Raw genomic sequence first — 16,189 nt, forward strand, 5'->3', positions numbered from 1 at the left:
CTCCGTCGTTCACGGTGACGGAGACGCCGAAGAGACGGAACTACTCGCGGAACAAGCTGCACGGAGAGAGAAAAGATCGTCTATTGTGGAGATGTAGCGATGAAATCGGCTCGGGCGCAGGAGCTAGATGGATTTTTGATGCGTTGCGAGAGCTCGGGAGATAGCGACGGCTTGGGGAGATCTTCATCCGGTGCGTCTCACCCGGCCCTTCGTACGTCTCGAATAAGCGGATCGGGGACGTTGACACTGATAAAGAAAATGGTAACAAAAGTATGAAAATTGAGCGACGAAGCATGGACAGACGTGCTCAGATTTACATTGAGAGACACAAAAATAGAAACTACAGATGTCGTCACTGACTGTTAAGGATAGTAAGTGTGCTCGAGCAAGACTCAGTGGCTTAAAGGGAAATTGTCTGACGGGTGAGACTGGTAACAGAAAGACAGCCGAGAGAACGAATACTGCAGAGATGGAGCGATGCAATCCACTCACGACAGGAGATGGATCGTGGTATCACAGTACCATGAGAAACGGTGAGGGTTGAGACCTTCATCCGCCCCTACTGGACATCTGTTAAAAAGAGCTTCATAGCTCATCGGATTATTCCAGTATTGACTAAATTGACCCAAGAATGTCAGTGTGTAACGCACGTGACATCACTCCACGTCGACCAGCCCCCCTCATTAATAATCATGAACAGGTGGGGTCCTCCACATGGACCCCCCCCCCAATCATGTTGGGTGACGTCACTCCGCATGGAGCACCCCCCCATCATGTTGGGTGACGTCACTCCGTATGGAGCACCCCCCCCCCCACATTAATAATCTTGAGCTGGTGACGGCACTCGACATGGGGGTGGGGGGGGCGCCTCCTCCCCCCTCCTCAGCGTCAACTTACAACCCGCACTACGAAGGCAGAACCCTCACGTCACGCGATCTCCGTCGCGCTGTTGACACATAGAAGTAAAAAGGACGTGATGAACAAGGGATTATAAACTTTAAATAAAATAGTTCTGTGTCACTGAGGCCTTACAAATTGCACACGCATTGATGCAATGAATATCACGTCGCGATCTGCTTTTCGCTTGCAAGTTTCAGATTTACTGCAATACACCCGTTCCTTGGACGGACAAAAGGCTAGTAAATAAATATTCTGATAACTCACGAAGACGACAATGATATGACAACTGCCTGAACACTCGAGCATTACTGCAGCGCTCCTGACACGAGCGCTGGCTGTGCCGTGGTTGCGCAGGGGGGCTACATGGCATCCAAACTGCAGAAACTGGAGAAGCAGTTGAACTCGGACACTACAGCTGCGGGAGCAGACGATCAGCCGGCGATCTTTCAGGGGATCGCCATCCACGTCAACGGCTTCACCGGTACCTGCCACACATCCGCCACACGCGTCCGCGTAGACGGCTCGCGTCCGTTCATTTACGCACACGCCCATCGGGCATTTACACAGCACACACACAAAAAGACAAACACAAAGATCCCCCGTATAGCCTTAACAGACTGTTGGGGCAAGTGCTGTTAGCGAGCACCTATGAAGGCCGGCACGGCACACGAGGGGGTGGGTGGTCAACACCACGCCCGGCCGCCTTTGTCTCCCTAGTGGCGACCTAGGGGAGGCCCATGACCGGTTCAGATAATTAATCGTCACTGGGTGTCGACCATGAGCGGGAATCGAACTCGAGAAGCCGGGTTCATAGCACAGCGCGCTAACCGCACACACACGCACCCATACCCACCCGCGTGGCACATGATTGTAATTCACCACGCCAGTTGGCGCGTCTTGGCGAAGGCGGCGAACGATAGAATAGACGTGGGAGCGTAGGAGTACAGCACGAGGAACGGTTGCACCGCACCCACAGACCCGCCGGCGAGCGAGCTGCGGCGGCTGGTGCTGCAGCGCGGCGGGCACTTCCACACGTACTACTCGCGCTGGAGCACCACGCACATCGTCGCCACCAACCTCCCCGACAACAAGGTGCGCGGCCTGCAACCCGACCAGAAGGTGGTGCAGCCCCAGTGGATCACCGACAGGTGAGCGCCTCCCGCCCGGCGGCTCGTGGCCCCCAGCTGCTGCCTGCACCCCCCCCCCCACCTTGACCCGCCTCCTCCTCCCCTATTCCCCACCACCAACTGCATCCCCCACAGCATTGTGGCCTCAACTGATGGCCGGTGGGTTTAGTGTGGCCCGCGACGGCTACCGGAGTCGCCTCGTTGAAATTGCTATGGCAGGGATTAGACCATCGGCCACTGTTGGCCTGCAGCTACGAGTGTTTCTCTTCTGGGAGTAAAACCTGCATGGGAGTTATGATTCATGTATTGGCATGATTCAGGATCGCGATTCGATTCAAGATTGGATTGTGGCCACGATGAAGGTTCACTTACAACATACAGTGTTCGAAAAACGTAGATTCTTAGGCACACGATTCAGTACATGTGTAGTGACGTGGAATGGGTCACTATGGCGCGTAGAGAAGGGATAGGCCGGAGAAAGGGATGTGGGGCAAAGGTGACAGAGGGGGCACGTGAGGTAAAGCCTGGTAACCTAGAAGGTTCATGAAGGGGGGCGTGGCCGAGGAGTTTTATTCACCGTCTTCACCTCCTCGGCATTGTTGGTCAGGCAGCCTGTTGGCTGTCCTGACCATCGTGGAGTTACTCCCTGTACCTGTGAAGGCTGTAAATAATCGAGTGCCTTCTACTATTCGTGTCTCTGAGTAACTCACTACACACGTGAACAAATGTGATAATGATGGCATAGATGCATCAATACACCCCTAGGGATCTGAGTACTCGTACACATTCCCGTTTTCGAGGGGATAATACGCTAAGGTCCGCACTGCCACCTCCCACTCAGCATCGCCGCGGGGAGGCTCCTGTCGCACGTGCCGTACCTGCTCCACTCGGGCCGCTCGCGGTTCCAGCGCTGCCTCAACTTCACGGCCATCAGGCCGGCCGAGTCAGGCCACCACGACGACAGTGGCAACAGCGGCGACAGCGGCGGCGGAGTTCACCCTCGCGACAACAGGTGAGGCGTGGTGACGATGGCGGTTGTGTCCAGCATGGGTTGGTGAAGGCAGGGAACGTACATGTGGAAGTGTCGAAGGTGCAGTACAACAATGAATCCTAAGTAGTAATGAAAAGTCCCTTGTTGATGCTTGAGTGTATATGTTTGTTGGAGTTTGTGGTTTTGTTGTTGTTGTTGCTTCGTCTGTTCGGCTGCAGCGCGAGCACCAGCACTGACGATATCCCCAGGAGAGTCCCATCACCAGAGCTGGAGGAGCCGTGCCCAGACCCGGAGACCGGCTCCCAGCCCTGCGGCACCAACCAAGTCCAGCGTCGCCACGAGGGTTCAGCAGCTCAGCGGGAGGAGACCGGCGCCGCTGAGAGAGAGCCCGGCACGGGGGACACGGAGGGACCGGGCGACTTCGCCGAAACATCGCTCGCGGAATTCGCGACGGCGCTGTGGACCGACGACGACGACGGCACAAACGAGATGGGCAGCGGTGACAGCAGCGCCAGTGTAGGCCCTGGCGCGTGGGACGACGTGACGGACCCCTCCTACCGCCCGAGGCAGTCCACCTCCGCCGTTACCAGCAGTGCGAGTACCAGCGCCGAACGTGCGCCCAGGAGAGTCCGTTCACCGGACGCGAGCGCCGGCGTGGGTACCGGCGAGCGGGGCGGCCTAGCGGAAACTTCCGACTCACCAGCGCCGTCCACATCCGGCGGCGACGCCGGCGGCGGCGGTGTCGCCAAGGCGCCGTCGTCGCTGCGGTCGATGCGCGCGACCAACGACTCGGGCTTCATCGCCGAGTACTACTCGCACTCGCGGCTGCACCACATCGCCACGTGGAGGTCGGAGCTGGCGGCCATGGTGGCCGAGATGCACCGCACGAGCGACGGGTTGTCCTTCCCCGGCAGGGAGCGCCTGCGGGCACAGACGACGGAGAAGGGAGCGACGCCGGCTGCGGCCACCGCAGCGCCAGGTGCGAGGATCGTCATCGCGCGTCAGCTTGGGTTGAGCGTCGGGCAGAGCAGAGGCAGGGTTACCGTTGACGAAGGGAGGGTGTGGACTTGCCGTCTAGGGGTCTAGGGGTGTCGCATTGTGTCGCATTGCAATGATGATTTATCAATCAGTATCGAATTATTTTGGCACGGAGGTGTTCACGGGCACTCGCAATCCAAGTGTATCATTCATTGGGGCGGCCAAACATCCAAATGCAGGACCCTCCTGTAAAACAGTGGAGGCTCAGCGAGGCATTGCTGGATACATTAATAAATTATTAAGCTAGAAAGTGTGCAGAGAATCGCAGTGAGATGCATGCTCGGAATTGCACCGCGAGACGGAAAAAGAAACACATGGAACAGGGAACAGATACAAAATAGAGACATCGTTATTGAAGAATACCAACAAAAACTCAACACATTCGTTTTTTGGAACTCTGCCGCAGGTGGAAGCTCACCCGTGATCATGCACGTGGACATGGACTGCTTCTTCGTGTCCGTGGGAATCCGCGACCGCCCGGACCTCAAAGGTCGGTGTCTCGTGACATCTTCGGCCCCCCGATGAAATTCTGGGGAACCCGTTTGTTCGTATTCAGCAGAAATGACAGAGATTGTACAGAGGGCACCATAAGAGTTCTCTTAATCTTACATTTAATGAAATGGACAAATTAACCTCATGGCGGTGCCCCGGGGTACCATAGTACCACGGCTCTCGCATGATGTCCGTGATGCAGTCATTTTTAGTCTGTTGATGGCCGGCGATGCGGCAATTGACTCATCTCGACGAGCTGTGCACGATGCACCACTACGGTGCGTACGAGCGTTCAGGGTTTCAGCGCAATCGCCCTCGCTGCGTTTCAACATCGCGGAGTAGAACCACCGATTTCGGATTGATTGGTACCCCAGTCGCAGAGTTAAGTACACCCCTGGAAAAAATAGTGTCCCAGAAATAAAATATTTAATTGCCTCGGCCAGTTTGTATTATTTGATACCCCGGGGTAACGTCATAAGGATCAAATATTAAAACAAGACACATACATAAAAACTTTGTTTATTATCTCTTGTAGATATATCTCTACATATACCTGAGCGGTGAGTTCTAGGCTGTGCAAGATGAGGTTGAAGCTTTGCTCATGAAAAAAATCCTTTTAAAAACTCTTTTCGCTCTCGTGTTCGAGTGCTCTAGACAAGTGCTTGACCACAAATCAAACGGCTGTCGTCGCGTTAACAAAGCTTTGAAGCCATGTCGGGCAGCCCATGACCTGCAGCATAGGTGCAGATTATCATCTCTTAATAGTAATACCGCCACACTCCACCACATGGGCCTGAGTGTACTGTGCAAATTGGGGCTTATCTGTGCATCCCGTGTGAACTCCCTGTGACGTGCGCATGTGTGTGCGCATGCGTGTGTGTGCGTCCTCCGTCCGCGCTGCAGGGAAACCCGTGGCGGTGACGCACACACAGGGTAGGGGACCCCAGCGGCCTCGCCCGGGCGCCGACCCGCACTACGAAATGCAGTACTACGAACGCAAGCTCCGCGCAGCCGGTACCGCAGCCGCCTCCACCTTCACCGCACATTGCACACGGCGAGTGAGCGAGCGACCGGGCGGTGACCGCCGGTGACCGTCGGACTTCTTGCTGTGCGTTACAGGTGGAGCGAAGGCTGGCGGTGAGGATAGGGGGAAGACTGACGGCAGAGGAGAAGGAGGAGGGGGAGGTGGGAGCCGAGTGGCGTCCGACACGGCCGCCATGTCCATGGCGGAGATTGCATCCTGCAGCTACGAGGCCCGGTACCAGAGCCGCACGCCCACAGATGCAGTCGCCATACGGACACAAATGGTATTGCGTGGAACATGCTAACGTGTTTGCAGGACTCCCTAGGCCGTGTCGGTCGTGAGGGTTGGCTGCTAATATTTAAAATGCTGGCCATTGCGGATTGATCACTTGGGGCTGGAAAGGGCTCAGGGCCGGTTCAGATATCACTTGCTACCATTGTTGGCAGTGGCCGGGAATGGAATGCATGTCGCCTTGTATGTATGTTGAACTTCTTTCGCACCGTACGTAGCCAACTGTGCTATTCGGAGGTACAATACGATAACCGCAGACCCACCGCTTTTAATTACGAACATGAATTGGATTTGAATTCACAAATGTAATTGGAGGACTGTGCACCTCAAGCCACCCCGGCTGTATGGATGACAGTGCAATAAATTATCATGAAACGGTTTAATGTGGACGCGGCACCACCTTCACTTTCCTTCTGTCCAGGCGCACCGGCGTGAAGAACGGCATGTTTTTTGGCCGAGCCAAGCTGCTGTGCCCCGACCTGCAGACGGTTCCCTACGACTTTGACGGCTACCGCGAGGTGGCACAGGCGCTGTACGAGACCCTCGCCAGGTGAGTGCCCGCACCTCCTCCAGCACCACTGTGCCACCCGGTCACGCCCGCACCGTCGGGAAAATGGCCCGTGCCCAAACGGTCCGGTGAGCCAGCCGGAAACGCACGCATTAATGACACGCACGCGTCTCCACCTGTCACAACCTATCTCTCCCTCTCTCCTTGTGTCTCTCCTGTCTCCACGTGCCTCCCTCTGTCTGCCCCTGTCTCCACGTACATTCACTCGCCCGTCTCCCTGCAGCTTCACGAACGAGGTGGAGGCACTGAGCTGCGACGAGGCCATGCTGGACGTCACGGCCGTGCTGGCCGACACTGGCGCCGGCCCCGAGGAGCTGGCGAGCGCCATCCGCGCCGAGGTGTTCGCCCGCACGCGCTGTTGCGCCTCCGTGGGCATGGGTGAGAGCGTGCATGCCTGCGTGTGCACGCCTACGCGAGCGTACACTCCTGTATGCGCGTGCACCTGAATGCGCGCACACAGACACACGTGTGCACATGCCCCCTCCCCTATGCGCACACGGCTGTGGCTTATCCTCCGAGATCTTACGATATCGGGGGGCAATCCGGGTGATTTGGTCATCGCCATATACTTTGATCGATATTGATGTTGACTTGTATCTTTGTCTCGATGCCGCCAAGGGTCCAACATGCTGCTGGCTCGGCTGGCCACGCGCAAGGCCAAGCCTGACGGGCAGTTTCACCTTCGGCCGGAGGTCGTGGAGGAGTTCATGAGGTCCCAGCCCGTGAGCTGCCTGCCAGGTGCGTGCTTGCGTGTGGAGCCTGACGGGGCGGAGGTACCCGGGGATCGGAGCAAGCATTGCCGAGCGTTTGGCACTCAATGTGGTGAACACTCAAGGGGCCTGATTCACGAGTTAGCAGAATTGCCTCACTGTTAAAACATTCACCACCAATCTACGGACACTCACCACTCACCTGTTTGTACATGATAATCTCAACGGCACACGATTATCCATTGTATGGTCTTGAAATACTGACAGTGGTCGAGTGAATAAGAAGTACCAGAGATAGGATTAGGGCCTTGGGGGTTAGTGATTAGGTTATGGTTAGGTAATGGTCAGAGATTGGGGTAGAGTGGGGTGATGAATCGGGTTGGAATTGGGGGTAGAGTCGGAGTTTGTGATCGTGTCGGGACTACCGATTACCAGCAGCACTCCCTGGCGTTCGGTGCTGTCCATCTCCCCACCAGTCACCCTTCATCCCTAACCCCTCCACCCCCGTGAAGGCGTGGGGCGTTCGCTGGAGCAGCGGCTGGCGTCGCTGGGCGCGAGGACGTGCGGGGAGCTGCAGGCGCTGCCCCTCTCCGCCCTGCAGCGGGAGCTGGGCCTCCGCACCGGCCTCTCGCTGCACCGCGCCTGTCGCGGGCAGGATGGCCGCGTCCTGCAGCCGCAGCGCGAGAGGAAGTCCGTCTCCGCCGAGATCAACTACGGCATCCGATTCCAGCAGGTGCGCCGAGCGGAGCGCCACGGTACCAAGTGGCGCCACTCGGAAACATTGTTCAGGAGCCGATCGATGAGCGCTGCCCCGATCCATCATTCCAGCGTTACCCGTCCTTGTTAATGGGCACGACTTAGCCATGCCACGCCCGTTAACTCACCCATGGCCGTCCCCGTGGGTCACAATAAAAATATTGTGATTGGCAGCGGCAATGCTTCTCACTGCAGCGCCAGCAGGTAAACGCTGAGTTGCGGCAGTCAAACACAGCAGTACCAGTACGATAATGTGACCTTTAAGCCTCTCGCTCAGAGTTTTATTTTCGGAGGGTCATAAATCATCGCGTGCCAAGTCGTTACATCACTCCGAAGCAGAATACCGAAGCTGGCACGGGCGCCGGTTCCTGACACCCGGCCTGTGTCCCCGTCGTGCCGTAGCCGGAGGATGCGGAGGCGTTCCTGCAGCAGCTCTCGGAGGAGCTGCAGCGCCGGCTGCGCGCGGCGGCGGTGCGGGGGAGGAGGCTCACGCTGAAGGTGATGGTGCGCAAGGCAGGCGCGCCCGTGGAGACCGCCAAGTTCGGCGGGCACGGCGTCTGCGACAACGCGTCCAGGTGATCGGTGGCGGCGCGGCGGCGCGACCTCCGGTGGTTGGCGTGGCGACCTGAAGCCTCGATGTGCTTCTCCCTGAGAGTTCGGATATTTGTCCCGCCCCATGAGATCGTACATCAAAAGACATTTTGTCAAGCGCCGCAATCTGCAGCCTATAACAACACAACATGCACCGGTCGGTTTTCCCATCCAAGCACTATTCAGGCTTAAACTTGCTTCGCCTCTGAGATCTGATGAAATTGGGTGCATTCTGGGTGCTTTAGTCATGGGCCATAAGCTTAGGATGACAAAAAAAATTGGCATAGGCTAAAGATCATAGGCCATACATAGCTCATCTTCAAGACAATTAGTCTCTGGTTGTTTATGATCAGAATGAGCCCTTTCTCGACTGTGTGGAACGAAAACTGCTCGAGTAAGAGCTGTGACCGTCAGACACTGACACACAAACGAGAATGGTTATAATGAAGTTCAGTGCGGCGGCACGGCCACTCATGCTGTGGCTCGTTTCCGGTCGCGTGTCCCGATTTTGTCGGTAGGAGCATCGCGCTGGAGCAAGCGACGGACAGCGCCGCGGTCGTGGCGAGGGAGGCGATCTCACTGTACAGGCAGCTGAGAGTCAACGCGGCCGACATGAGAGGGGTGAGGCAAAAGGAGCGACCCCGCCCCCCCTCCCCCGTCTAGCCGACACATGCCGTTGGCGAGCACCTATGAAGGCCGCCATGGTGCTGTGTGGCCGGAGCCTTGCTTGGCAACCTTTGTCCTATTTGCTGTGGTTTGCAATTCATGTTATTGGGCAATCGTTAGACCAGTTTGTCCTGTTTTCAATGGGGTACGTCGCTACAAGCAAAACAACTTTATAATCAAGGTTCGGTCATATTGGAACATCCTTCCGATAGTTATTGTGCCCCCATTACAGACAGACTAATGGACAGCGCTAAAGCATAAGTGCCATCAACCTCACTTTGAGGAAAGCGTTAGTAATTGCTCCTTGAATAGAATTGTGACACTTGATCAAATCGCCGGGAAGGAAATGTTGTTGCAGGGCCACTTGCTTACGTATCTGTGAAAGAGCCACATTCGATTTTATTTTTTGCATCTTCCTGTAACAAAATGGCTTCTGCTGCCCCGCCACCCTCCGCGTACGTCACCCCCTGGCATTCGCGCGGCTCAGGTGGGGCTGCAGATGCACAACCTAGTGCCGACCGGCGGCGGCGGCGGTCGCGAGTCCGGGGGCGCCCTGGGCGGTGGCCGTTCTGTCGGAGGGGCGGCGGACGGACGGCCGGGCCGCTCGGTCCTCGAGCTTCTGCACGCGCGGGTCGCTAAACGCGATGACGGTGAGAGCACCGACACGGCGCCGATGCGCAGGCCTCATTCGTTCCGGGTTTGGCCACGTGTTGAGTGTATCCTGTCCCATGCCAAGGGGAAAACCTAAAGCCGGAATACCTTAAGCTGCATTCAGCATGCGTTTTGCTATTGGGCAGTTCTACGATTTCGTAAGTACATTTCAGACACTTTAAAGATGGGAGAAATCATTATAAGGCCGGTCGTCAATTTCCCAACAACTGAAGGATCTAGCGGAAGGAAGCAATGGCGAGGTGTGATGGCATTTGTAGCGTGGGCTGCGACCTCTGGACCTTGACCACATTATGGTCACATTTAGAAACGAGGGACGCGAGGGACGCTGTGTCGCCTGGGGCGGTGAGCTCCACGCCGGCGGCAGGACGAGACGCACCGGGTCCTTGCGGCTCACGGCCGGCAGGCGCCTCACAGACGCCACCACGGTCCGTGGGGCTCGACATCAGCATCGAAATCCCGTCCCCGTCACAGGTACGAGGAAGGACGCCACCGGCCCTTGTGAAAAATCAATGGACAGAGAAGTGGCTGGGTGGATCGGGGGTCAGACCACTGAGTCTGCACTGCTGAGATCCTGGGTTGGAATCCAAGTGGCTGCCTTTGCTTAAACCGGTTTCTCAAGCGTAGTTAGTTGATGGTCCCGAAGTGATCATATAAAATTGGGTTATGGACTTCATTTAGCAAAACTCCAGCTCTTGAGGGTTAAACCTTTATTGATTCAACTGCTATGTGATGACCATTACTGCTTATGGCAGGGTGAGTACGAAAGTGCTGCTCCAACAGTGTATGCACCAGAGGTCGCTTGAAGGGATCTCGGAAGTAGCTCTGTGGTACCCTCTCCCATGGGCCTCACCTGGTGAAGTAGAAAGTGTTCTAGTTGTATGTAATGCGAAGGGAAGTTTTTCTCTGCTCGAGTTCCGGACTCTTCGTCTCGTGACGAGCCTCGGTCTGACCGCGTTCTGCACCGGGTCGCGCACCGCTCAGATCGACCCCAGCGTCCTGGCGGAGCTCCCTCGCGAGCTGCGGGCCCAGATCGAGAGGGGCGTCGAGGTCAAGGGGCGGCAGCGGCAGGAGGGCCCACGGGAGGCGGGCGGCGAGCAGCCGCCGCGGGCCTCCACGTCGGCGGGGCCGCGGGCCACCGCCGCGGAGAAGGCCACGGCGGCGAGGCTGCTCTTCCCGAGAGAGCGCGACGGAAGCTCTCCCGGAGCGGAGTTCAGGTGGCGCCGCGGGGACGAGTGAGCAGAGCCGGAGGGGTCGAGGACACACGGACAGCGCTACCATCACGGCTCTGCCGGCCTTCTCACAAGTGAGAGGCGGCCTCTCTCACTGCTTTTAAGATCAGCTGCAGAGTTAAAGCATGGACCCGAGGCTCGATTGTCGTGCTGAATTAGGTGTTTGCAGTCAAGGTTTTGTTTCATCATTTCTGTGCTCACAAATTGTTTATGTTGATAGTAAAGTAAGGTTTAATGTATTTATACGAGGAAAGGCCTTACTCAAGTGTTTTCCAATGGGAGGTTTGGCCACCAAAACACCACCACACTCACGATGGGATAATGCACAAAGCTCCACACATCATTGCAATAACATCTTAAGGTGTCTGATGCAACAGATTTAGCACGAATTTGACTACGCATCACTTCCCATAAACACTCCAGCTGTTACTATGCACGTGCTATTCTAATCTACACAAATAGTTATGTCCAGATATTTCCTAGACCATGACACCAATTTCAATGTGGAGACATTTGCAGTCTGTGATCGATCATTTGTATCAATATAATCTGAATTTGACCAAATAATGTCAAATTCACCTTATTGGCCTTGGTGCTTTTTATCCACTCTACTTTTTACAATAGCCCAAGCATGTGGCATGCTTGGGCTATTGTCAAAATCATACAACGGATAGGCTTTTCATTGTGGATGAGTGTGTGGGTGGAACCGTTGTACTTGAATGGACTTCCCACGAGTTTGCTTGAATCATGATGCTTGCTGTATCCAACAGGTCGACCCAACAGTGTTTGCGGCCTTGCCCGAGGAAGCTGCAGCAGGAGCTGAGAGACGCCTTTGCCCAACAGGGCCGGCGCACAGCAGGAAACTCAGGCCCTGGTGCCACCGCAGGCCCCAGTACGTACAGCACGGGGCCCTATCTCCCGTGGCACGCCACGCGGCTCGCCACGAGACGGAGCTCGCCATACGACAGGGCGTGCAACGCCATGCCCCGCAACGCCATGGTTATTCAACACCACTTAGCCAAGGCATACCACGCCATGCCGTGTTGCATCACACCACTTAGCGCACCGCACATGTGCCACACACACACACCTCGCAACACATTCTAGTGCACGCATTGTCCATCTCAGAATCCCTGTGTAGGGAACTACACAGGGATTTAATAAAATACACGTTGTAAACACGGGTGGCCGGATGTCTAACATCTGGAGAGGAAGGGACTGATGGCAAGTGGTAGCTCATTAAGGGCGGGGAGAGAGATATAAAGAGGGAGCGTCAACACTCGGAACTGTAAATAGGTTAAGTCAGAAATAAAGGTCTACTTCCACAAAAATGGATCTCTCCAAGGAGCTTCTTTACACCTGTTCGGATCATATTAAAACTCACCCAATATTTCAGCATGGTAAATCACCCACAGAAGAATCGCGATTCCTGCAGGAATCACCCGGGATGCAATTGTATGAATCGAATATGATTAATGGCACGGATCGAAAGTAAACGTTGGAAAGCGTTTAACGTTTCCTGCAAGCAACGAACACGCGCACTCCCTTGTGCGTTGACCTCCACCAGGTGAAAAGAGAGCCGTGCAGCCGAGGCGCTGGCAGGGGAGGAGGCAGAGGTCGCCGAGGACGACCCGGCAAGCAGCCGGATGGCAGCGTGGCGAGGAGAGGAGGCCGCGGCAGCCCGGGCAAGAGAGGCCGAGGCAGCCCGGGCAAGTGGCCGGTATCTGTCCACCTGGATACCGGTTTGAAGACCGGCTCTCTGGAGCCTGAAGCGGCGGCCAGAACCGCGGAAGAGAAAGCGCTCGAAGTAACCGGCGAGGTACGGGCGCCACTGCCATCGCTACGCTATCCCAAGAGCTTTGCAGCTCATCGGATTCCTCCAGTCTAAATAATGCACCGTTCGTATTTTCATTCACAATCTCTCGAGTGCTGGTCCCTGTTGAAGGCGGCGCCCTCCGTGGACGCTGGACTCGGCTGAACGTTCGTCAAGAGTTCAAAGTAAAATGTTGGGGATGTAGAGCGCTCTTTTTACGGACCGTCAACTATGGAACTCACTTCTCAATCTAAGCAGGGAATCATTCTTTCTGTGCTTTTAATGTGCAGCATCAAAAATCTCACGTGTTATGCTTATTGATATTTAACCCTGTTAAATGCACATTTCCCCCTGTAAAAAAACTTCCAACAATATTAACACTATAGTCTTCGAGGTTAGTAATATTTTAGTGTAAATAACTTTAGCATGTTGTCAAACGTGCTATACAAGCTTAAGTTGTGATGATGATTATTGCTGCTGCTGCTGCTGAGTGTGCAGCAGCCTGGAGCCCAGGGCGTTCACGTGAAGCCACGGGGAGATGCGTCCCTCGCAGGGCCCCTTGTGGGACCCCCGCGAGCCAGCCTGGCCGGCTCCACAGAGCTGCACGAAGTCAAGGCCTTGCTCAGGGACTGGGTGCACAGCTCTGAAGGTGAGCGCATCAAAAGTTAAAAATGTTTGGAAACTGCTAAGTTTTTTTTTTGGCTTGGGCTTCGTTAAAATCTTAAGTCTTAAACTCTCCATCCGAAAGCCAATTTCTAAAAGTGCCACGTAAATCAAACGTACCAAATGTATTACTGCTTCGGCAGCACCACCGGTGTGTTTTTGTTGGAGAGTAATCTCACAATATCTCGATCATCAGTTCAGATCTTACTCTCACTCGAGATCTAAGCTCCTGTTAACAACCTGATGATGCTGGATGTAATCTCCAGCAAAACGTCTCGCCGATTTGGATGTTGCGAGATTACTCTGCAACAACAACAGATCTCAAGTGAGATCTGAGCTCCTGGAAACCCACGCTCTAAGTTTGGAAACCCATGCAGTAAGTTCCTTGCCAAGAATGGCCATTGTGGGGCAGGAATCAATAGTGACAGCAAATACGAACGGTTAGCCACCTCAGAGGTTAAAAAAATCCGGACATATCACAGGAAGATCTCGCAATATCGCAAGAGGGGAGAACTGCACGTGGATGTATTGCTCAAGCATTTACATGACTGACAAATCCACGAGTTTTAATGTCATGGGGGAAAACTTACCAGGAAATCTACCTCAAAAAGAAGACATCCTGGGAAAACCAGGATACGTGGCAATCAGATGAAGGATTTCATATTTCCACTTTACATTTAACAAAACCACGCTCCAAATCCAATATTGTACAGAAAAGTGCAGTCCAACTCTTCCCTGGCCTGGACTTGGTGCGGACCTGGAAATGTGAATCGTGACCTGTGGTGACCCCCCCCCCATCCCCGTGCGTCATCACGGCCCCCCCCCCTCCAGCCCCGCCGGAGCAGGAAGATGCTGTGCAAGTTACAAACTACCTCCAGCAGCTGCTGCTGCACCAGCGCGACCTGGAGTCGCTCTACCTCGTCGTCCGCTACATCAAACGGTGGGGGCAAGTTCGGGAGGGACACAGTGGAACGTGGGGGCGCGGTGGGGCGCGGTGGGGCGCGGTGGGGCATGTGGGGGTACGGTGGGGCGCAGTGGAGCATGTGGGGGCGCGGTGGGGCGCGGTGGGGGCGCGGTGGGGCGCGGTGGGGCGCGGTGGGGCGCGGTGGGGCGCGGTGGGGCGCGGTGGGGCGCGGTGGGGCGCGGTGGGGCGCGGTGGGGCATGTGGGGGCATCGTGGGGCGCCAAAATGCTGTGCGTTTTGTACAACGACCACTGGCAGTTCTATGCAATGATGTGGCCAATGTGAACACTTGATAGTTTACAGTAAAAAAAGTCCATGTTTATAAATGGAGCTGTGACTTTGTTGGCATTTCCTCTGTAATTATTTCTGCTAACAACATTGCCCTGTGTTTTCCTCTGTGGTCGTACTCGACTCAACCCCATTCCCATGTTTATTCTCATCCCACCGTGGTCCCCGCTCTCCCATTAGGCTCACGGAAGGTGCCCGCGATGCCGCGTGGCACACCACGTTCGAGTTCATCCTCGACAGCGTCCAGGCCTTGCTGAAGCGCACGTATGGCAGCACTCTCAAGCTCTGATGCACGACACTTTGCCGGCCGTGTGTGTGAAGCGGCACTATGGGCAACGTGAGCTACCTCCAAATAAACACAAAACACCACTCAACACCGACTCAATTCTAAGCGTAACACATTACGCACGACACGGCTAACAATGGCTCACCAAGAATCTTAACCATGTTTCAGGTCTAGCAAGTAAATAAATAACAATTTGAAGCCCTCTGTTAATATTTTAAATGTATCTGGCTGCCAACGGAGCATTGCGCAGGCTCTTGGTGGTGTACACGAGGTTACTGCAGTGCTGCAATGACTTTGAGCGACGAGAACTTGCTAGGTTCGCATCGAGAGGCGGTGGCTGGTGAAGGCCTTCATCCAACCGTGGATAGACCATGGCTAACGATGGTATTCACTTTGGCTTTGTTTAGAGAGTACGCATTAAATGTACAACTCATTATTGATCCACTCCTTTATGACACAGGCCGCTTGTTGCAAGAGTGATGTATAGACACATTATCCAATACATTTAGTTGATGGTAATTGCTAATATAAATTCTAATTATGTTCTAGAAGGGCCAAAAGGCTAACATTTGGTACAAATGTAATCAAGACTAAGCGCTTAATTTTAAACTAGAATTTTTTTATTAAAAACCAGGGTCGAATTAAAGGTTTTCAATTGAATCCCAGTATTAAGCACTTTAACCTTTTTCACTGATGGAAGTTTTTTCAGCTCTTGTCTGGAGTGTCACGTTAAAGCCAATAAAAAGTGGACAGAGCTCTGTGCAGGCGTACAAGTACACACACTATCTATAAATGAATGAGAATATCGGTGTGCTATGTTGCTGAATAATTAAAGTGCCTGCAACGGTGTATTTTCCACAGTATTACCACCACAAATGGACATTCAGCACTTTCATTGTTTGCAACATCTGTGTTGTTTTTTTTTGCACTGCCATAGAATTAAAATATTTTTGTACTGAACCTTGTAAGCCTGCTGGTTCATTCTTGTACACATCAGAAACTTACTCCACCGTTTTGAAGATCCGTGTTTTTCACTTGCACGAAGCAACCCACGTTATCCAGTGGTTGTCCTACCAATAAACTCGCCCCCACCGGGGGAATGCAGAATTTCCAAGGATGGT

General features: G+C 54.5%; 1 protein-coding gene across 1 annotated transcript in view; it reads left to right on the forward strand.

The window, feature by feature from the left end:
• REV1 (REV1 DNA directed polymerase) overlaps window positions 1–16,028 on the forward strand; it is a 17,845-nt gene extending 1,817 nt beyond the window's left edge. The window contains 24 exon segments of the mRNA XM_061552487.1: window positions 1,255–1,381; window positions 1,877–2,048; window positions 2,869–3,039; window positions 3,237–3,997; window positions 4,463–4,546; window positions 5,452–5,562; window positions 5,668–5,806; window positions 6,285–6,413; window positions 6,655–6,809; window positions 7,050–7,169; window positions 7,654–7,874; window positions 8,300–8,472; window positions 9,007–9,109; window positions 9,642–9,804; window positions 10,131–10,297; window positions 10,808–10,987; window positions 10,989–11,129; window positions 11,826–11,861; window positions 11,863–11,947; window positions 12,623–12,645; window positions 12,647–12,874; window positions 13,367–13,517; window positions 14,363–14,471; window positions 14,963–16,028. Coding sequence (XP_061408471.1) covers window positions 1,255–1,381; window positions 1,877–2,048; window positions 2,869–3,039; window positions 3,237–3,997; window positions 4,463–4,546; window positions 5,452–5,562; window positions 5,668–5,806; window positions 6,285–6,413; window positions 6,655–6,809; window positions 7,050–7,169; window positions 7,654–7,874; window positions 8,300–8,472; window positions 9,007–9,109; window positions 9,642–9,804; window positions 10,131–10,297; window positions 10,808–10,987; window positions 10,989–11,129; window positions 11,826–11,861; window positions 11,863–11,947; window positions 12,623–12,645; window positions 12,647–12,874; window positions 13,367–13,517; window positions 14,363–14,471; window positions 14,963–15,071 — 3,858 coding nt within the window. The 3' untranslated portion in view covers window positions 15,072–16,028.
• The last annotated feature ends 161 nt before the right edge of the window (window positions 16,029–16,189 follow it).

The sequence above is a fragment of the Lethenteron reissneri genome, chromosome 16 (assembly GCF_015708825.2).
Source record: "Lethenteron reissneri isolate LAM-NWPU_2019-01 chromosome 16, ASM1570882v1, whole genome shotgun sequence".
NCBI classification, from domain to species: Eukaryota; Metazoa; Chordata; class Hyperoartia; order Petromyzontiformes; family Petromyzontidae; genus Lethenteron; species Lethenteron reissneri.